This window comes from Lepidothrix coronata, unplaced genomic scaffold (genome assembly GCF_001604755.1).
Source record: "Lepidothrix coronata isolate B3197 unplaced genomic scaffold, Lepidothrix_coronata-1.0 Scaffold359, whole genome shotgun sequence".
Lineage (NCBI taxonomy): Eukaryota > Metazoa > Chordata > Aves > Passeriformes > Pipridae > Lepidothrix > Lepidothrix coronata.
Genome location: NW_016690539.1, coordinates 150,949 through 172,904, shown reverse-complemented (window position 1 = coordinate 172,904; position 21,956 = coordinate 150,949). Strand labels below are relative to the sequence as shown.

General features: G+C 53.1%; 1 protein-coding gene across 1 annotated transcript in view; it reads right to left on the bottom strand.

Annotated features, from left to right (window-relative positions):
• Positions 1–21,956, bottom strand: part of TCF4 (transcription factor 4) — a 127,195-nt gene that overhangs the window by 66,360 nt on the left and 38,879 nt on the right. The window contains exons 6-7 of the mRNA XM_017838790.1: positions 13,054–13,115; positions 11,437–11,533 (exon numbers count right to left, since the gene is read on the bottom strand). Of these exons, the coding sequence (XP_017694279.1) occupies positions 11,437–11,533; positions 13,054–13,115 (159 nt within the window). The remainder of the gene's footprint in view (positions 1–11,436; positions 11,534–13,053; positions 13,116–21,956) is intronic.

The window sequence follows — 21,956 nt, the reverse complement described above, 5'->3', positions numbered from 1 at the left end:
CCCGCGACCCGCGACCCGCGACCCGCGACCCGCGACCCGCGACCCGCGACCCGCGACCCGCGACCCGCGACCCGCGACCCGCGACCCGCGACCGGCCCGGGCAGCGGCGGGGCACGGCACTCCGCGCGGAACCCCTCGCGGGGCGTGGAACGGTCGGGTCGGGAGGGAGGTCGAGGATCGGCTCGTTCCACCCCCCTGCCGCGGGCAGGGACACCTCCCGCCGGGACGGGTTGTTCCGAGCTGGCCTCGGACACCGCCGGGGATCCAGGGGCAGCCATCCCGGATGGCATTCCAGGGGAACGCCATCCCAGCCCCTCACCACGCTCCCAGGCAGCAATTCCTGCCCAATATCCTACTGAAACCGGTGGGAAGCCACTCCCTGTGTCCTGTCCCTCCATGCCTTGTCCCTGATCCCTCTCCAGCTCTCCTTTAGCCACTGGAAGGGGCTCTAAGTCTCACTGGAGCCTTCCCTTCTCCAGGTGGACACCTCCGAGGATGAGCACAGATCTCGTGGTGCACATGGATATCATGACCCACCTAATTCCCACTCCGAGATATTCCCGTAGGGCTCCTGCACCCTCAAGCCCCCCTTCACCCCAGATGGACACCAAGGAGGGACCACATTCCAAGCACTGCATCCCTGCTCCTTCCTGAGCCCCAGGAAAGGGGAATCCCGCAGGAAGGAGGGATTTTCACCTATTCCATGGAGGAGCAGCAGTGAGTGACATTGGCACAACACTGTCCCTCGTCTCCTTCCACCTGGATGGAACAGGGATGAATCCAGGGCATGGCACCCACCTCAACCTGAGCGTGACCTGCCCACTTCCCAACAAAGGCTGGGAAGATCCACAGAAATGTCAGCCAGCTGTGGCTGCATCATCTGGACAACCGGAGGGGGGAGAGAGACAACTTGTCTTTGGAAAACCAACCGGGAAAAAGCCCTTTGGAAGCTTAAAGAATAAAGAGATGAAGGATCAAACCCCCTGTGGTGACCTGGGGGATGCACCCACATCCCGATGGGATTTGGGGATACCTGCTCCCTATCCAGAAACTGCAGCAAGCAAAACTAAAGCTCCCAAAATGGAAACAACCCCCTTTTTTTTCCTCCAGAATTTCTCTGGAAGTTGCTTGAGCTGCAACAGCTGCTGCATTAATAATATAAGGAAAAATGGGATTTCTGAGAGGATTCAAGGAAGACACAAAGGCACTGAGCTGAAAAGGCCCCGTTCTCCAAACTAACCAATTATTAATCCCCTGCTTTTCCTGGGAAGGGCTGGAAGGGGTTTGTGTCACTCTCACCCTCCAGGATCCCCCCATTGGCAGGGATAAATCCCCCTTTTTTGGCTCCAGCACAAGAAGCAGATGTGAAGGGCTTCTTTCAAATGAAATTCCCCAAAGCTGAGCTGATGCAGCTCCAGATCAAAGGCACCCAAACCCCATCTCCTCCCCCTTCCCAGATAATTGCAGGGATCTGGTGTCCTTTGGAAAAGGTAGAGCTCCAAGTCAGGTAAATAATGATGGTGGGTTCCCTCTGCCCCAGCCTCTGCTGCCTCCACTTCCCAGGGCTGGGAATTCTCTCCTGTATTCCTGCAGATCCCTTTCCTGGCAGAGAGGAGCATCCCAGGAGGGATGGAGGGACAGGACACAGGGAATGGCTTCCCACTGGTTTAGATGGGATATTGGGAAGGAATTCCTGGCTGGGAGGGTGGGGAGGCCCTGGCACAGGTTGCCCAGAGGGGCCGTGGATTCCCCATCCCTGGAATTTGTTCCAGGCCACGTTGGAGCAACTTGGTCTATGGAAGGTGTCCCTGCCCGTGGCAGGGGTTTGGAATGAGACGATCCTTAAAATCCCTTCTATCCCAAACCATTCCATGGTTCTATGATGGAGTTTTCCAGGTCCACATTCCCATATGATTCCTATGACATATCTAAACCTCTCCAAGTTCATAATCCATGAATCACCACTGCAGAAGGACCCATATTCTGCAATATCCCTCTCCACCCTCCCAGTGCAGCCAGAGGAGATGGATAGTTATCCCTAATGAACCCCAGCACAGACTGGACTCTCTGTCCACTCACCCTGCACCTCCCACTGGGATTTGTTCCTTGGATTCCCTTGCTGACCTTGGGAAGTCACAGCTTTACAGCCCTTAATTGAGGAAAATCCGCTCCTCCCACCCCAGTAGGACCTTCCCATGGCCAAGAGGGGCTGGAATTTCTGTAATTCCTCTAAATGGGCAACAATGGAGCTGGAAATGGAAAATTAGGGATCTGGAAGGAAGGAGCAAGCGGAAAAGCAGGAATGTGCTCCACATTCCTTTGTCCTTTTTGCCTTCCACTCTTAGCTCTCTCCCTTCCTGACTCCTCTGTCCTTCATTATCCCCTTTCCTGTGGTGATGCTCCAAACTGGCAAAAATTCCCGACTGCACAGGCGTGGAAACTGGCCCGAATTCCAAATATAATCCCAAATCTAGGCCAGGGGTATATTTGGCAAACACAAATCCCTGCCAGATTTACACAGCTCTAATAATAAGGTGACGAGGACCGTGGCAGGATTAGGGACGCGGCTCCCTCGGCCCTCCCAGAGTGCCAAAAGAGTTTCCTTTGACTTCTATTCACCCTTCCCAATGGATCTCACACCATCAACTCTGGGGGGCGGGAACTGGGAGGGAAAAGAATCTCCCAAAAGACCAACCAACCCTATTTTGGGATTGGGGGAGCTTGGATGTGCTGTTTCCCATCAGCTCCAGGATGTGTTGCTCCCCATTAAGCAGGAACACAAGTCCACACTAAGCATGGAAGACACGAGGAGGCTCCCAGCATTCCTAATGGATTTCCACAGCCCAGGCTGCCATTCCCTTTGGAGCCCTTGTTCTGTTCCATGCACCAGGGAAGCTGCAGGTTCCCACCACCCTCTTTCCTTCCTTATCCATCGCTAAAGTCCTTTTTATATGTTTAAACCTCCTAAAATCCCTCATCACCCTCATTCCCATCCCAGACCATCCATCTCCGGTCAGGAGGAGAGGGACATCCCCTTGTGCCACATCCACATCCACAGCTGTGCATGCCCAATCCTGGAATGTCCAAGGCCAGGTTGGACAAGGCTTGGAGCAACCTGGGCTATGGAAGGTGTCCCTACCCATGGCAGGGGGTTGAAATGAGATGATCCTTAAAATCCCTTCCAACCCAACCCATCCAGGATCCTATAAAAAATAAACTGTATTAGGAGGAACTTTTTAGGGTTTTTGTAACTAGAGGAACCGTGTCCCATGTCCAAGCCATGTCTAAGTGCCCATTCCAATGTCAAGGGCTCGTCCCTGTGGCAGGACTCTCCCACTCGGATCCTGCTCGATTTTCTCTTCCCTCCCTTTCAAGTGCAGCCTGTTCCCCTGAGCCCTGTCTCCTCAGCAAATCCCATTACACGATGGAACAAATATGTGGAGGGAACAAGCCGAGCTTCAAAGCCCAGGCCCTTCCCAACATTTTCCAGGTGTGCGCCACATGAGCGGAGCCCGGGATCGTGACTGCTGGGGGGGGTGATGACAGCTCCTGAGAACGGGATCAAAACCATCCCACATGGAAAAAGAATATCAAAGCCAGGCACAGACTCGCTCTGCCAGGCAAAGAGGGGGGGCTGACTCCAAGTAATCCTCCTGGGAATGCCAAGATGGGGAAACAGGGGAGGCAAACAGGACACGCTGTGTCGGCCACGCTCCGACAGCACTTATGGGGTTACAAACTAGATCCCAACTAACACGGCTTCCCACCAGGATGGGGGCAGGAAAGCAACTCCCCGGGTGGATCTTAAAACAGAGATATCCAGCCTGTGGAAGCCAAGTGCTCCCGCATTGAGGATCGCAAGAGGATCGCATTGTTCCCCATAGCGAAGGGGGTCTGCATAGCCCCCCAGCATGAGGGGAGCCCACACTGCCCCCCAGCACGAGGGGAGCCCACACTGCCTCCCAGCATGAGGGACGTCCACACTGCCCCCCAACATGAGGGACGTCCACACTGCCCCCCAACATGAGGGACGTCCACACTGCCCCCCAGCATGAGGGACGTCCACACTGCCCCCCAACATGAGGGNCAACATGAGGGACGTCCACACTGCCCCCCAACATGAGGGACGTCCACACTGCCCCCCAGCATGAGGGACGTCCACACTGCCCCCCAACATGAGGGGAGCCCACACTGCCCCCCACCATGAGGGAGGTCCACATTGCCACCTGGAATGAGGGGGGGTCACATTGCCCCCATCATGAGGGAGGTCCCCACTGCCCATCATCATGAGGGGGGTCCGCACTGCCCTCAGCAGACCCTGTGAGGGGTTTCAGACCCCTCAGACCCTCGTCCCTCAGCAGACCCTTTTAGGGGTTTCACACCTCACCATTTCTCAGCAGACCCTTGAAGAGTTTCGTGCCTCTCAGCCTCCATAGCCCTCAGCAGCCCCTGTGAGGGGTTCACGCTCCTCAGCCCCCCCGGCCCTCAGCAGCCCCTGTGAGGGGTTTCCCGCCATTTTGAGCCCTCAGCCCCGTGAGGGGTTTCCCGCCCTTCGGACCCCCCAGCCCTCAGCAGACCCTGTCAAGGGTTTCAGACTCCTCATTCCCCTCAAACATCAGCAGACCCTCAAAGAGTTTTGTGCCCCTCAGACCCCCCAGCCCTCAGCAGACCCCATCAGGGGTTTCAGACCCTCAACACACAGCAAACCCTTTTAAGGGGTTTCAGACCCCTCAGCCCCCCAACCCAACCCTCAGCAGACCCTTTTAAGTGTTTTTTACCTCACCATTTCTCAGCAGACACTCAAAGGATTTTGCGGCCTCTGCAACCTTCAGCAGCCCCTGTGAGGGGTTCGTGCTCCTCAGCCCCCCCGGCCCTCAGCAGCCCCTGTGAGGGGTTTCCCGCCATTTTGAGCCCTCAGCCCCATGAGGGGTTTCCCGCCCTTCAGAACCCTCAGACCCTTTGAGGGTTTTTTTCAGCCCCCCCCAGCCCTCAGTATCCCACTGAGGGGGTTTTGTTTAATTATTTCTTTTTAAATGCTTTTTGGATGCTCAGCACACAATGGGGCCAGTCCTGGAAATGAAAATCAAGAAGGTAATGGGGAAAGGCAAGGCAGGGGGAAGGATATAAAATCATGGAATAGCTTAGGTTGGAAGGGACCACCTTGTTCTAACCTGCTGCCATGAGCAGGGACACCTTCCACTATCCCAGGTTATTCCAACCTGGCTTTGGACACTTCCAGGGATGGGGAACCCACAACATCTCCAGGCAATCTGTGCCAGGACCTCCCCAACCTCTCAGCCAGAAATTCCTTCCCAAAATCCTATTTAGCCCTGCCCTGTGGATGCTGAGGGCACTAAGGATGGTCAGGAGGTGTTTGGCTGGATAAACATGGAATAGTCCTTTTTCTGCTCTTATTTAAGGATTCTGGGATGTCTCCTCTCTAGTTTAATCCCTCCACTGATATTCTCACCCACCGTGTGATCCCCCAGTCTGGAATAATCCCTATTTCCTTCAATATTTCTCACCTCTCTCCTGGGAAATTTAGAGCCGATTCTGGCATCTGTTCCCCGTCCTCTTTTGTGAACACTGAGGCAAAAAATCCATTTATTTTTCAGCAGTGTCTACATCATCTGTCAATAAATTCCCCTTTCCAGCTCTGAGAGGTCCTAAAAATTCCCTGTTCCGGCCTCATGCTCCTTCTGCATCGCAATAATCTGTCGGGATTGTTTATCTTCACCCCCTGCCTCTCCCTTCGCTCTCAGCTCCTCTTTTAACACTAAACCTCATCCCACACCTTCCCTGAACTTGGAATTTTACACCTTTTATTCCTGGTTTCCTTTCCTTCCATTCTTTTTTAATCCAACCTGCTTTTCATGGATAATTCCCCCAAATATAAACATAAACACCCACAAAGCCAAGCATTGCAATATTTGATCCTTGGCCTGATTGCTTCTTTCCCAAATCTATTCGGCGGGTTTGCTTCCCAGAATATCCCTCCCCATCCCTCCTTTTTGGAATATTAAGGCAGCAAAAATCTATGGGATAAAGGAATAAATGGGAATACTCTGATTTTTGTTAGAAAGGAATATAATGGAATTAAAGTGCTGCTGGTTCCCGTTAAATCCATGCTCCAGAGCTTTTCCTTTTGCGTGTCCCGGCATCAAAGTGTCCCCCCAGCCCTGTGTGGTGGGAGAACTGGTGCTGCCCGTAATTCCGACCATATGGCAGAGGGATATACTGGCATGAGGCTGCAGAGAATTCCTGGACCCTCCTGTCATCCCTCAGACTGGACTGACCTATTCCGTGCCTCCATCCCAATGCAGCCAGAGAGCCGAGGGAAGAGTCATTCCCAGAACAATCCCGAGGACAGGAATTCACATTTTAACTATAAAAATCAAAGGATTTTTTGCTTCCAGAGCGACACGTTTTCCTACAGAAAGGGAGGATCACTCTGTCTTGGATGGAGACAGAAAATCCCGGCAGGAATTCAGGGAGTCCTTAGTTTTAAGCACCACAGTGCAAAGCTTGTCCTAAACCTAAACCAGCAGCACAGCTCAGCCACCCCAGCCCTCAGATCCATCATTTTCCAGCAGAATCAACCAAAGCTCCCCAAAACAAGTTGCTTTTCTGTCTGCAGCTCCTCCTTGAATTCCCCACCTCTCCAGGCTGGGAAGTTCAGACTGCGGGGCTGGGCTCCGAGTGCTTATTAATTAAACTGGGCTTTGTTGGCCACTCTGGGCTTTAACCAGGAGCATAACAAACCCATTGTTTTTCCCTGCCCAACGGACCGTGACCGCCTATGGAAATGACCCACTAATTCACCAAATTGGTTTTGTTTCCCAGATTTTCCCACATGTCCATTTTCCAGCTGTAATGCAAATCCCAACCCGGCGTGTCCCCCCGAACAGCCCCGGGATCCCTGGGTGAGGCTCAGGAAGAAACACTCCAGCCACAGAAACTTCATCCAGGAAACTCCAGGAAACTGGAATTCAGTCAGAAACCCCTGGGGTTTTTTGGTGTTGGGTTTTGTTTTTTTGGGGTTTTTTTGTAATTTTTTAATTATTGGGTGGTTTATTCCTTTTTAAATTATTATTTTTCAAATTACTATTTTACATGATTGTTTTTACATTATTATTATTTTAATTATTGATATTTGAATTATTATTATTTGAATTATTTTTTTTTCATTCATAGAATCCTGGAATGGGTTGGGTTGGAAGGGACCTTAAATCCCACCTCGTTCCCACCCCTCCCATCATGGGCAGGGACACGTCCCACTTCCCAGATTGAGTTCTTCCCTCTTCATGAATATTTAAGGAAGTCACTTCCAGGTTTCTCTTAATGCCCAGACAGGTGGGAGCTCAAAATTCCCTCTGCCACCAACACCAGCAACAAAAGCTTGGAAAGCCAAGCTCCAATAATCCCTGGGAAGAGCAGGAGCTCCTTAACCACTAAAGCACCTCTGGATGTCACTGGAGAAGCTGTTTCCCTCTCCAGGGGATAAATCCAGCTCCAAGCCTGGCATCACAACGGGAGAGCTGACCAGGGGGCTGGAATTATGGGCAGGAGACCGGGATTCTGGACAGGAGTCTGGGATAATGGACAGGAGACCAGGATTCTAGGCAGGAGGCCATTCCTGCTGCCTTCAGAGAGGACAACTCCAGCCTGTCCCACAAAACAACTCGGCTTGTTTGAGGCCCAGATCCCAAGGAATGTAAACTTCCCGGCAAACTCTGCAGGCCAACCTCACGTTTCAGCTGCCAGAGCAGCCAGTTTCTATGTACACATCTCTGCTCTTCCCAAGGAAATGGAGATGTCCTTGTCATCTCCTTTCTCCGGGACTGTCGAGCGGCTGGAGTTGGATGCCGGGCCCGGAATCCTGACTGGCAGCACTGACAAATCTATTAACTCCTGCCTTGGAGTGGGAATGTGTTTCTCTTTCCAGCTTTGTGGCTCCCACAAAGCATTTTAAAGCACTTTTCCAGGTTCCACTCGGCATTAAATCATGACTTTGGAAGGTCTCCAAGGATGGAGGGTCCCTGGAGTGTCCAAGGCTGGGTTGGACGGGGCTTGGAGCAAGTTGGGATAGTGGGAGGTGTCCCTGCCCATGGCAGGGGGTGGGATAAATTGGGCTTTAAGGTCCCTTCCAACCCAAACCATTCCATGATGCCATGATTCTCCTAAAACTGGTGCTGGGCTGGATCAGCTCCATGAATGGAAAACACTTCAAAGGAACACTAGAGCCTGGAATTCCCAGTTTTGGGGTTTCCAAAGGCCTTTCCTGACCTTTTTAGGTTCCCAGAATCCCAGATTGGTTTGGGTTGGAAGGACCTTAAATCCCACCTCATTCTAACCCTGACAACTCCCACCACCCCGGGGTGCTGCAAGCCCCTTCCAACCTTGGAATTCCTGGACAGGTTTTGCTGCTTCCCTCCCAGTTCCTGGTGCCCCTTCCCTGCTCCAGCTGCAGAGCAGGAGCCACCTGACATAACAGAGGTGGTGTGAAAGGGAATTAATGTTCCCAACCGAGCAAATCCCAAAAGTGCCGAGGTGAAATGGAATCCCACTTGAGGGAATGTTGAAATCAGTCCTGCAGAAGGGTAAAAAACCACAGAGCCGGCTGAGTCAGAACCCCAGCATGGAAAATTCCTGCCCAGACGCTGACAGTTTAGCAACTGGAAGCGGGGCCTTTTAACGCTGTGTTGGGGAAACTTCCCTAATCTGCACAAAATTCTGGCTCTCTTAGGGATGTTCAGAGCACTTGGAAGCACAAACCTAAATATTTCTGGTAGGCAAAGCCAGGAGAGGGATGGAATTCCAAGGAACCTGCAGCTGTCACACGACAAATTATCACCCAGAGGTCACCACCTAAAACAGCAGCACCTGGAACCTCCCTGGAATCACAGGATCCTGGAATCTCCTCACTGGGAAGGGAGTCACTGAGTCCAGCTCCCGGCCCTGCACAGGACAATCCCAAAATCCCCCCAGGAGCACTGAACCACTTCCCTGCAGGGAAATGCTCCAGGAAGTCACGCAGGGTCGAAAAGCAACGGGAAATGATTTCCTGTCCCTTTAACAGGGTATTCCAAGGAGCAGGACAAGCAGCATTCCCAACGAGGATGCCTGGGAAGGGGAGGGGCGATGAGAAGCGACGCCAGATGTGCCACACGCGGGGACAGGGGTTAGTGGTGGACTCCATGGTCCCAGAGGGCTTTTCCAACCTGAATCCCATGATTCCACAGCCCCCATCCCACAGCAGGAGCCACTCCAGCCGAGCTGACGGAACACACCAGTATGAACCAGTTTAAGGGGGAGGATTGTCAGGCTCTGGATCAGTTGCCAAGGGAAAGGGGAGAAAGGATGGAAAGGAACCCACAGCCGGATCCTGACACCCAAATTGACAGGAAGCTTTCCTTGGGAGAGTCCAGAGCGCTGCCAGGGGAAGGGAAATGAGGGAATCCATTTGGAATAAATGGAGTCGGAGCCACAGTCTGGTCCGAGTGAAGAGCCCTGCACATAAATTCCTCCCAAAATCCCAAACGCCGACACAACTGGAGCACGGAACACTCCCAGACCCCATCCTGGATATCCATAACTGCACCGTCTGTCCTGCTGCTGCTTATGGGTTCCCACTCCCACACAAAGCTCTCCCAGCCCATTCCCTGGGAATGCTGGAGCAGGAGGAACACCTGCACCCATCCCACTATCACAGACGGGAAAACTCCTCCAAGGCAATTAAGCAGGACCTTCTAGAAACATGAGGATGCTCCCAAAATCCCTTATCAGGAACTCTGGAATCCTGAATCCTTCTGCATTCCTTCCCCAGGTGCCCCCAACTGCGTTTTTATAAACCAAATATTTCTTAAACCAAGGGAAAACACTGTTTTCCTTAAAACTGGGAGAAGCAGGACTGAGATTTTTCGGGAAGCCCAGGCCAGGTAGGAGAGGGCGAGATGCTTCCAGGCTTGCTGGTTTGCAGGTAAATGTTCAGGTGGGAAGCGGCAGCAGCGGCTCTCCCTGGCTCCCTGTGCTCTCCCTCAGCCCCGTGGCGTGAGTGCGGGAGGGAGTGGTGAAATTTCCCTGCTTTTCTTGGCTTCTCCGGAGCCTTTCCCAAACTGTTGTAACTGTGCCTTGGCTGGGAATCCGCACGAACCACTCCAAGCTCCAGCACTGCTCAACAACTCCCAGCTCTTTCCCAATCCCGCGGGCAGAGGGACGGCTGGGGGGGCTGTGGAGTGATCTATGGCAGCCCCAGCTCCGTGTTTTCCTTGGAGCGGGCTCAGGGCTGTAAAGCAGAGCCGGATGAGTTCTCTGAGGGAACTGGGGCGGGATCTTGGCCCAGCCGGAGGTGGAGGGACACTCTGACATCACCTCTTCACTTTAATCACCCTCCTTAACTGCGGGAGCCAGGAGTCACTCCTGACCAATCCCAGCCTCTCCTCGGCCATGCAGGGGGGACCAAACCAAATCCCAGGAGTCCTGAGGCTGCAAAACCTTCAAGGATCCATGGAGTCCAAGCTGGGACTGATCCCAGGCCAGAGCACTGAGTGCCACCTTCAGGGATGGGGATCCACCTGGATCCCTGCTCCCCTGGGCAGCCCCTTCCAAGGCCTGACCACCCTTTCCAGGAGGAAATTCCTCCTGGTGTCCGACCAGACCCTCCTCTGGTGAAACTTGAGGCACTTCCCTCTCCTGCTGTCCCTTGTTCCCTGGGAGCAGGGCCCAATTCCCCCCTAGATCCATCAGGGAGTTGCAGAGCCAGAAGGTCCCCCCTGAGCCTCCTTTTCTCCAGGCTGAGCCCCCCCAGCTCCCTCAGCCACTCCTGCTGCTCCAGAGCATTCCCAAACTCCCTTCCCTTTCCTGCACACGCTCCAGCCCCTCATTATCCTGTACCTGGCGAGCACAGAGCTGATCCCAGGATTCCCCACTGTGACTGATACAATCCAGGTGCCTCTTGCCCACCTGGGCTCCCCTCAATCAGATCCAAGGATTTGGAGTCCAGATCCCAGCAGGCAGCAATCTGTCCCCCTCCAAACAACATTCCCAGTGTCCCTCACCAGCTGTTTGGTCCCTTGGGTTACTATTTATTTACTGTATTTTCAAAAAGCCTTTTCTGCTTTAAAAATCCCGTTCCCAGAGTGTCCAACCAGGCAAGGAGAAGCTGAGCCTCAGGAAAACACCATTTACCTCTCTGGGGAAATTTTGCATCCCAAGCCCAGCAAGAAAACACAATTTTATAAATATATATATAATATATAAAAAATAATAAGCATCACCACAGCACATTTTTATACCTTAAAACAGGAAAAATTAGGCATATCCCATGTTCCCACCCTTCTAAGGAATGAAGAGGGATTTAAACCCTCTGGATTTTGTTTCTGCTTCATATATCCCAATTTCAGCCCCAGATTAAAGTAGAAAATTCCATGTCCTTACTTTGTATCCTGGAATTGACAAAGGGAGGAGAGAGATTGTCGTGGGAGCCGAGGTCTCTGCTGGCCATGTGATCGTAGTGAGTCCCATCTCCATAGTTCTGCCAGGAAACCGGGATAAAACACACGTTGGAGCAGCGCTTCCCTGACCCCCAAGCCCGTCATTCCCTGCTGAATGTTAAACCTGCTCTACAAAGCATCATTCCCTGGATTTTTTCCCCTGGAATGTCACGTTCCAGGGAGTTTTTAATGCTGTTTCAATGTTTTGGTTCACCACAAATCGACTTTACCATGGGGAGAACGGAGGACTGGGATGATGCTCCTGGAATTCTGTGCTGGGCAATAAACCCTCTCAGAAGGGTCCTCCTGCTCACAATATGGAAGAAAGAGTCAGGAGAAGCAGAGTCTCCCGCTGTGGGAATGCCATTCCAGCAGGGAAAAGCGAGGTCAGGCCGTTTGTGGAATAATTCTGGCAGTTAATGCCCAGCCCTGATTCAAATTCCCGAATTCCTCCCAGGCTCGTGCTCCCTTTCTTTCTATCTCCCAACTTCATTCAGGGGTTTGGAGGCAGAAATAATCAGTGTGTGCCAATTCCCAACTTCCTTTTCAAAACATTTTTCCCTGGGAAGCAATACAAGTGTCAAGGGGGAAAAAAGGGGAGAAAAATCAACGTGCCGGGCGGGAATGACGTCAGGGATGCAAAGCAGGATGGAGAAGAAAAGGTACTGGGATTCCTTCCCTATCAGGGAAATCAGGGATCCCCCTGGGCCGCCTCGAGGGAAAGGCCCTGGATTGGGGATGAGGAGGGGATGGAGAGGGGGTGGAGAGGGGATGGAGAGGGGATGGAGGGCCCAATCCCGCTCCTCCTCCCCATTCCAGGGCACAGAGCTGCTGGAGCCCCGAGCCTTCCAATTAATGGGAAAACAATTAAACAGGAATTAGAACAAATTTAACTCAGGGCACGAGGAAGAGAGAAGCCACTTCTTGCCCACCCTCAGTGTTCTCTATGGGTTTGGAGGGAATAAAGGGGGATAAACAGGGAACGAGCAGCACAGAGCTGAGGCACAAGCCATGCTCAGCCTGGAAGAAGGGAAAAGCTGGGATGCTCCATTGGGAACAGGAGCAGGAAGGTCAGTGGTCATGGAATGGCTGGGGGGAACATGGGATGGCCAGGGGTGGTCAGTGGCCATGGAGTGGCCAGGGATGGCCATGGAATGTGAGCCCTGGCACAGGGATGGGGGCTGGCCCTCCCCTCAGGCTTGGGGACACCCCCAATCCCTAAAAATCCCAGTGCAGGGGGTGAAACCCTGGGAAACAGCCTGTGCCGGCTGCGCTCAGGTGGGGCCAGGACTGAGGGAGCCCCGCAATAAACGGCTAATTAATATCCCTAAAAATCATAGGATGGCTGGGGGTGGAAGGGACCTTACAGACCATCCCACGGGTGGGCAGGGACACCTTCCCAGGGCCCGGAATGCTCCAATGCCCCTGGAGCAGGTGCCGGATCCGAGCCCAGGCGCAGGTTGAATATTAAAAGGCCCTAGAAGGAGCAGCCGAGCGGCCGGGCCCGTCTGTCCTGGATTGCACGTTCCCAGGCTGAGGGAGGGAGATTAGATGTACTTACCCGGGATGGACTCGGATGGCCTGCATTCCCCCAGGACCCTGAGCTGGTTCTGTCTTCTACATCTGGGGACAAGGAAGTTCTTTAGTGGCAATAATTCCTGCCTTTTGTGCCGGCACTTTTAAATTAACGCTTCAAATTAATCTCCCGGTGCCTTTAATTAAGAACCGGGGGCCGGGAAGCGGCTCCTGACCCGGAGCTCCAATTAACTCATTGAAATGCGCGGCGGGAACGAGCTGGACCCTCAGGAACGGGGGCTGGAGCGGCGCAATTCCAGCGCTGGATTGAGTTCCTGACACTCGGGAGTGGCGTCGCTGACACAGCTCCAACCCGACCCAAATCTCCGGCAGAAAACAGGGATGGACAGACAGGTGAAATGCAATTGTCCAACAGGAAAAGCTGGAGGGGAAAGGGCAGTGTTTTACACTCGAGGGTCACCCAGGGAAGGGGAGGTGGGATGTGCCAGATCCATGGATACAACGGGACATTCCCAGTATTCCTGCTCTGCTTTTCACAGAATGGGTTGGTGTGGAAGGCATTTAAAGGATCATCTGGTTCCCACCCAGACACCTTCCACTGTCCCAGATTGCTCCAGCCTGGCCTGGGACACTTCCAGGGATGGGGAATCCACAACCTCCCTGGAAAAACACATGGAAGCACTGGAAGTGCTCAAATTCCTTCCTTTTTATGTCAAACCTCAGGAAACGGGATTGACATTGATCTCAAACACTGTTTTGGCCCATTGCAGTGCTGTTTCCCAGCTCACTCCCACATCCCCACACCATCCCCGGGTAATGCCAGCATCGCTTGCCTTTTCCACACACAAACAGGAACTTTAATGGAATTCAAAACCCACATTTTGGGTGTTTCTGGCTGGAAAAACTTTATCCAAGTGCTACCAAAACCCACCAGCAGCTCCCTTCCCACCTGTCCATCCAGCTTCTGGGAGCAGTGGGAATTTGAGGAACACTCAAAATCCAGGTACTGGGACTGAGTCCAGGGGATTCCCAAGACCCAAATCCTGACACATTGATAGAGTTTCCCACTTTCCCCCAATTAGGAATTCCATTATCTCCAGAACAGATGAAGGTGTTCACAGCACGAGGCACTCCAAGGTAAATATTTAATTAAACTACAGGAAAAAAAAAAAGGGAAAGAAAGTGTGGATCATTTCCCTGACAGACCCACTCAATCATTCCAGAGGGTTAATTAGCAGGATCCTCAAAAATCACTCGTGCTGTGGAACAGCCAATTCACTCTGTGAAGCTAAAAACCACTGGATGCCATCCCAGGGATTGGGACGGGCAGAGCTTCCACCACCAGCACCTGGAGGGCTCTGGGCAGTCTGGGTTCTTTTGGAAGCAAACAATCATGGAATGGGGTGGGATGGGAGGGGTTTTAAGGACTGTCCACTCCCGTGAGCAGCGACACCTTCCAGAGACCAGGTTATTCCAAGCTGGCCTTGGACACTTCCAGGGATGGGGCATCTTCCGGGAAATCCATTCCAGGGCCTCCCCCCCTCCCAGCTGGGAATTCCTTCCCAACCTCCCAGTGCTCCTTCAGAAAACGAGGAGCAGTGTGTGCCGCGCGTTTTGCCCGGAGTCTCGTGCCGGCCTCTCCCAGTTCTCCCTGTGTTTGTGCTCCAGAGGTGCTGAGTGCTCCCGACTCCCTGCAAGCCATCACTGAGGGGCCCTAATGAAGTAACTGTGACGGACAAATCCATTTCCCCGGCCCTAATCGAATCCGGGCAGGCTGACACAACACAGGGGCCTAATCCGGTTATTCCCCTGATTGGAAAAAGGCCCTCTAGTTCTCATCAGGACAATCTGCGGGGATCGGCTCCTGCTCCGGTGCTTCCCGAGAAAAGCCCCAAATCCAAGCCCTGATTCCTCGGTCAGAGAGGAACACAGAGCTCTTGTTCTAACACCAAGGCTTTATCTCAGCGCCAGGGAAAAGAAGGTGAAGACATGGACCTTTGAGCCCTAGAATAAGCTCCACCTGTGGAAGAAGCTGGATTTGGGAAATATCCTAAATTTCCAGAGCTTTTCAAACTCATGGAATCATCATCACGGTTGGAAGAGACCTCCAGGATCAGCCAGCCGGGAAGGTGTCCCTGCCCACGGCACGGGGTGGAACTGGATGATCCTGAAGGTTTGTAGGGTCCTAAACCAAATTCCAGGAGTTTATTGTGGTCCTTCCAAGTCCTGTCACGGGGGTGATTGGGAATGGGAAACTCCAGTGGCTCCAAAGTCATGACAAAAATCCTCCAGGGACTTACTGGAGCTTGGATTTATCCCAGAGTTATAAACTAGGATGCTGATGTTATTTGCCCAGAATGCCAGAATTTGGGGAATCAACCTGATTTAACCACATTAGACAACGGGATATTCCAATAAGGGAATCATCATGGGCAGGTTTGGGAATTTTTTTCAGGAAATACATGATCAAAAAGGTGGGATTTAAAGAGTCATGGAATCATGGATGGTTTAGCTGGAAGGGATTTCAAGGATCATCCAGTACCACCCCCTGCCATGGGCAGGGACACCTTCCACTATCCCAGGCTGCTCCAACCTGGCCTTGGACAATTCCAAGGATGGGGCAGCCACAGCTTCTCTGAGGCACCTGGAAGATGATCCTTAAAATCACAATCCTCCTTGTAGGAATTGTGTCAAAACCAGAGTGAACCTGGAGACTGGATCAGCTCAGGAATTGGGACGTTTAAACTGCACATCCCCCGGGGCCCTTCTCTTCCAGAAGCTTTTGGCTCCAAATATCAGGACTGGAAAAAACAAACCCCAAACAACAGAGGCAGGGAGGGGAGGGGAGGAGGAGAAAGTCATTCCTGGGATCAGATGGGTCCTTTCTTTGGTGCCTGAAATTCCCAAAGCCTGCACAAATATCCACGGAGACACCGCTGTGAAACACCAACAGGGTAAACAAACTCAACTGTTCCCAGCCTGGATATTCCCAACAAAGATCCCATTGTCCTGCTGTGGGGTGAGCTCACAAACCCCCACATTGTTGGGCAGCCTTACCCGGGTACTTTCTGCTCCATCTGCATCATTCCAGCTTTTCCAGAGCTTCAGAGGGACCTGCTGGCTCTCACAACTCCCTGACATGACAGGGTGGCGGCTCCATCCCTGGAATGTCCAAGGCAGGGTTGGATGGGGCTTGGAGCAACCTGGGATAGTGGAAGGTGTCCCCGTGCAGGGAATAAAGGATCCTGGTCTGACTGCAGACAGGATGCAAGGGAAATCAGATCCCACCAGGAAAAGACATCCGGTGGATTGCAAGGACATTTTGTGCTCGGTTTGGGGAAGGGAATTTTAATTCCAGTTTAATTTCCGTGGCCGCCTCTGTCTGCCAATGATATCAAAGGGCATTTGCATATAAAGTGGGTGGGTTGCCCTCGGCAAACACTGGGAGCCACCAGCCACTGGCAGGAGCAGATCTGGAACTTCCCAGGCAAGGAAGAGCAACCCAAAGGGACAAATCCCCCCCAGCCCGATTCCAAAGGAATCGTAAGTCACTGATTACCTGGATTTTTACAGCGCAGCAAGGGAACTGGGAAACCCTAAGGACAGGCTGGGATTTCCCTGCTCTAATCCAGCCTTGGGGAGGGAAGATAAACCACTGGGAAAAGGTCAGGGAGAGGGGATGTGTCCATGCCCATGGCAAGGGCTTGGAACTAGAATCCTGGGATGGTTTGGCTTGGAAGGGACCTTGGAAATCCTCTAATTGCAGCCCCCTGCCATGGATTTCATTCCCTTCCTCATGGATGTCTGTCTCTCCTGCAGGATAAAAATGGACACCAAATGGAATCCTCCGATCCCACAGTGGTTTGGGTGGGGAGGGATTTTAAGGATCATCCTGTTCCACCCCCTGCCATGGGTAGGGACACCTTCCACTAGACCACTTTATGCCAGCCCCATCCACCCTGGCCACTTCCAGGGATGGTGGGATATCCACAACTTCTCTGGACAACCTGTTCCAAAGTTATATCCAAACACATCTGCCAAAGCTCCTCCAGCTCCAGCACCTGCCCTGCACAGCTTCTCCTCGCCTTTCCCTGGATCCAGCTTCCCTGGGCATTTTCCCAGGACTCTGGAGCCAAAGAGCCCTGGAGCCAACTCCTCCTCCTGCCCCTCATGGTGAGCCTGGCCCTGAGCTCCAGAGGGGCAGCTCTGCAGTCTGTGCCGGGGGGCGCTTCCTCTCGGGGCTCCTGGGCCACTGAGGGCTCCTAGAGGGGTTTGCCAGCAACTCCTAATTCCCAGTTACCTCCCAGGATGGTTTGGGATGGAAGGGGTTTTAAGGATCATCCAGTCCCATGGGCAGGGATGCCTTCCATAGCCCAGGTTATTCCAGCCTGGACGCTGCCAGGGATGGGGCAGCCACAGCTTCTATGGGAATTCCATCCCAGCCCCTCACACCCTCCCAGGCAGGAATTCCTTCCCAGTATCCCATCTAACCCAGCTGGAAGCCATTCCCTGTGTCCTGTCACTCCATCCCATGTGGAAAGGGCAGGGTCCCTCTCCCAGCCAGCATTTTGGGGATTTGTGATGGCCCCAAACCCACGTGGAGAGAGGCCCAATTTCCTTTAATTATCCCTATTTAGAAGAAGTAAACAAAGAGGGATCAGTGGAATGAAGAGACACAAAGAGCATGGAAACAGCTGTAAGATTGGTTTTGTATCCCAAATGCTGTTTTTCCCATTCCTTAGTCACTAATATCCCCAAATAAAGCATTTTTAATGTCTAATGTAAATCTAAACCTATCTTTTATTCACCTGGGCAACTGTGGCTGCCCCATCCCTGGAAGTGTCCAAGACCAGGTTGGAATAACCTAGGATAGTGGGAGGTGTCCCTGCCCATGGCAGGGGGTGGGAATGAGCTGATCCTTAAAATCCCTTCCAACCCAAACCACTCTGGAATCATTTGGCTGAGTGGTGCCACCTCCTCCTCCTCCTCCTCTGGGAAACCTGGGCCAGAGCCTCCCCACCCTCACAGGGAAGAATTCCTTCCCAATATCCCATCGAAACCAGTGGGAAGCTATTCCCTGTGTCCTGTCCCTCCATGCCTTGTCCCCAGTCCCTCTCCAGCTCTCCTGGAGCCCCTTTAGGCCCTGAAGGGGCTCCAAGGTCTCTCTGTATCCTTCCCTTCTCCGGGTGAACATTCTCAGCTCTCCCAGCCTGGCTCCAGACTTGCTCCAGCAGCTCCACATCCCTCCTGCCACCCTGACATGTTGATCTCAGTGTTACAAGGTGACACAAGCACCGAGAGGCCTGGCTTTGGTCCCTCACCTGACCATATATCCATTCAAACAATCAGAGATCCTATAGATTGACCCTACAAAAGGTATGGACAAAGCTCCACAGGAATCCAGCCCGCCCCAAACCCCACCTTTCACAACGAGCAGCTTTAGGAGCCGGCGGTTCTGCTCTGCCTGAGAAAAGCAATTAGGGAGGTGCAGAAAGGTAATGGCTTCCCAACGACCCGCTAATCCCAACATTAGTGCCTAGCAAAGGGAAGCTGCCAGGAATTTGGAGGAACGACCGGCGATCTGTCTTCCCTTCAGCAATAAACCTGTGCTATAAACACGGGCCAGGGGCTGGGATGTGCTTTCCCCTTCCCTCTGCTTTGCTCCAGGCTGGGCTTTGCCCCCAGGATAATCCAGGGCTTTAAAGCAGCCTGCAGATATCCAGCAGCCTGCAGGTATCCATCGGGGTGCCAGGCACAGCCTTCTATTGGGGACGCGGATCTTTAAACTCCGCTTTACTTCACCCCATGAAGGGCTGGTTAATCCTGGGATCCCCTCAGCTACCGAAACACGGAATCACTGCCAGGACCCCCAAAAACCAGCGGAATGACAAGAGCTGACTCACTATTCCGGGACCACGTGAGTCCAGGCTGCGGGATGTAACTGGGATGGTCCTAATCCCCGTTTCCATAACCCATTGAGGCAGGGCTGTCCTGGCTGTCCAGCTGGAAGCATACCATATTTGATCTCCAGATCCCTGGCAGTGTCCAAGGCCAGCTTAGAGCAAGCTGGTCCACAGGAAGGGGTTGGAGCAGCTGAGCTTTAAGGTCCTTCCAACCCAGCCCATTCCATGAGGACATCAGAACTGTATCAACAAGAATTCCCTGTTTTTTCCTCCCAGAACTATCACTGGAGGCTGCAAATCCAGTTAGGGCAGGGAGTGTTTGCAGGGAGCAACGATGGGCCCGTCACAAACCCACCAAAACAAAACACGAGTCAAGTCCCTCTGTGCCAGACAAGGCCCGGGATGGGATCCCTTGGGAATGCCGGGGCCACAGCACAATGAGAGCAGGACATGGCTCATTTCCTTTGGCCGCCGCCAAGGCTCGATCCGAGGGCTTGGAAACTTCCTTCCTGCCGGCATCGGCTGTCGGCAGCTCCGGGACCAACAACATCCTGTTGATGTGTGCACGGATCAGCTCCCCCGGAACAGCCCGGGATGTGCCTCTGTGCTCACTGGGAGCACTTACAGAGCCACCCAACAGACCCACGAATGGGGAGGACTGGGAATTTCACTTGTCCCGTGCTGTGGGCTGAGACACCTCCCACTAGCCCAGGTTGCTCCAAGCCCCGTCCAGCCCAGCCTGGAATTTCATTCCGGAGATGCTCCAAAATAAATCATGTCTGTACAAAGTCAATCCAACAGCATCATCCATGGGATGCCTGGAAAACGGGCCTGTTCCTTCCATCAGCACCTTGAGAAGCACGGGAGACACAGTGCCACAGGAATTCCTCTGGGATGGGAAAAAGAGCTCTGAATAAGCTCCCATGCCCCAAAGGCAGCGCGAGGTTTCCCAGCTCCAGCTGAATATGAGCCTGGAATAGGAGCTGGGAAGGAAGTTCCCACACCCCAGGCCTGGGAGCCCAACAAAAGCCATTGTGTGGAGAGGAGCATTAACGAGGATTAATCTGGTTCAGATTAATTGGGAAAACACAACGAGATGAAACTTGAAGGATTTGGATAAAACAAACCCAACAAAATTTACTGGAAAATGGAATTGATGGGATCAGCTGAGCCCTCAATTTGGGGGAATTATGAGCTCCTCCAGTCCCACCAACAGGAATGATCTCTGTGATTAATTCCTGTGTAAACAAAACCAGGATCAGCCCCGACTCCCCTGGGGGAGGAGAATCAAAACAATGTGGCCCCACTTGCTCAATCGCTCCGTAAACTCCATATTTCAGCATTCCCGCCTGGAATTGGGCATCCCCAGAAATGTCAGCATCTCTGTGCTAAATGGCTTGTCTGCAACCACCTCATAAATCCGCGTCCGCGCCGCGATCCGACCTGAGGCACTCCAGGGCTCCCATTGCCAGTGTCAACACGGTTCTTAGGGCCCTAAATCATCCGGCTCCGAGCATCTCGTCACTCCCATGGATGTGAGCGCCTCGTTAGGGATCATGTAGGGCCTGGGGGAAGCTCAGGGAGCCCCCAGAATTCCCAGCAAAGCCTGGAGACCACCCCAAGGGAGACCCCGAAATCCCAACTGCCCCTGGGGCCAAAGGCTGCTCTGCCCCAGACTCTGCGGGGCCCTCGCTCTGCAGCCCGGGGTGGACGTCCCGGAGAGGGGCTGGCCAGGGAAAACGGGATAAGGGCTCTAAAAACACCCTACAGCGAGTCCAGAGGAGGCCACGGAGCTGCTCCGTGGGCTGGAGCCCCTCTGCTCTGGAGCCAGGCTGGGATAGCTGGGGGGGTTCACTGGAGAAGAGAAGGCTCCAGGGAGACCCAAGAGCCCCTTCCAGGGCCTGAAGGGGCTCCAGGAGAGCTGGAGAGGGACTGGGGACAAGGGATGGAGGGACAGGACACAGGGAATGCTTCCCAGTGCTTCCAATGGGATACTGGGAGGGTGGGGAGGCCCTGGCACACGGTGCCCAGTGTGACCCCACACCTGTGTACAAGGGTTTGAGGTTGGTGCTGGTTTGGGTTTTCCCTCATTTAAATAATTCAGTGACGCTCCTTTCTCTTAAATTCTCTGAATTCCTAATTCCCGTTGGTCTCCTGTATTTTATATCCTATAAAAAACTTGAGTGGGGCAAATAAATGGAGGATTGAGCCAGGATTTAAGCCCAGCCTAAGCCACCACAGTTTTGCTGCAGGGAGCAGGGAGCGCAGCCACGGCTTCGCTGTGCTGACGGGTATTCATTTTTTATAGGAAATCTGGATAATGGAAAACACGCCCAGCTCCTTGGATTTTCCCTATAAATATCTAAGCAGCCCCAACCCTCCGAGCACGAGGCGAATCCACTCGGCTCCGAGTGCTTTCAGGAAATTCTCCTGGACTCCCTGTCACCAAGTCCAAGACTCACTGTCTCTTCCCCGAGGGGTTTTAATTGCTCTGCCTCTCCTGTGTGTCCCAACCTTCTCTCCAGGACTAAGGAAAGTTTGCAGCAGTCCTGAGGGATTCCCTGTTATCCCATTTTGTCACTGTCACAGTAAACCAGAGGAATTTTAACCAGGTATCGTGCTGTCATTTTCCATGGAAGTAAAGCCAGAGATGTGGGTGTGAAAAGCTCTGGAAGCCTCGGGATTTACTCCTGAGGGCAAAGCGTCCTTCCCAGACAGCTGATCCCAGTGTGGGATACTCTGCGTGTTCATAGGGATGCTTGGAATGCCGGAGCGGGTTGGGATGGAAGGGGCCTTAAAGCTCATCCAGCTCCACCCCTGCCATGGGCAGGGACATCTTCCAATATTCCAGGTTGCTCCAAACCCTGTTCACCCTGGCCTTGGACACTTCCAGGGATCCAGAGGCAGCCACAGCTTCCCAGGACAACCACACTGGCAACACCTGCCATTCCCAGGAGTCCTTCCCATACTCCCCTCCTTTTCTGCCCACGCTGGGAACACCTGTGATTCCCCGAAATCCCTCCCA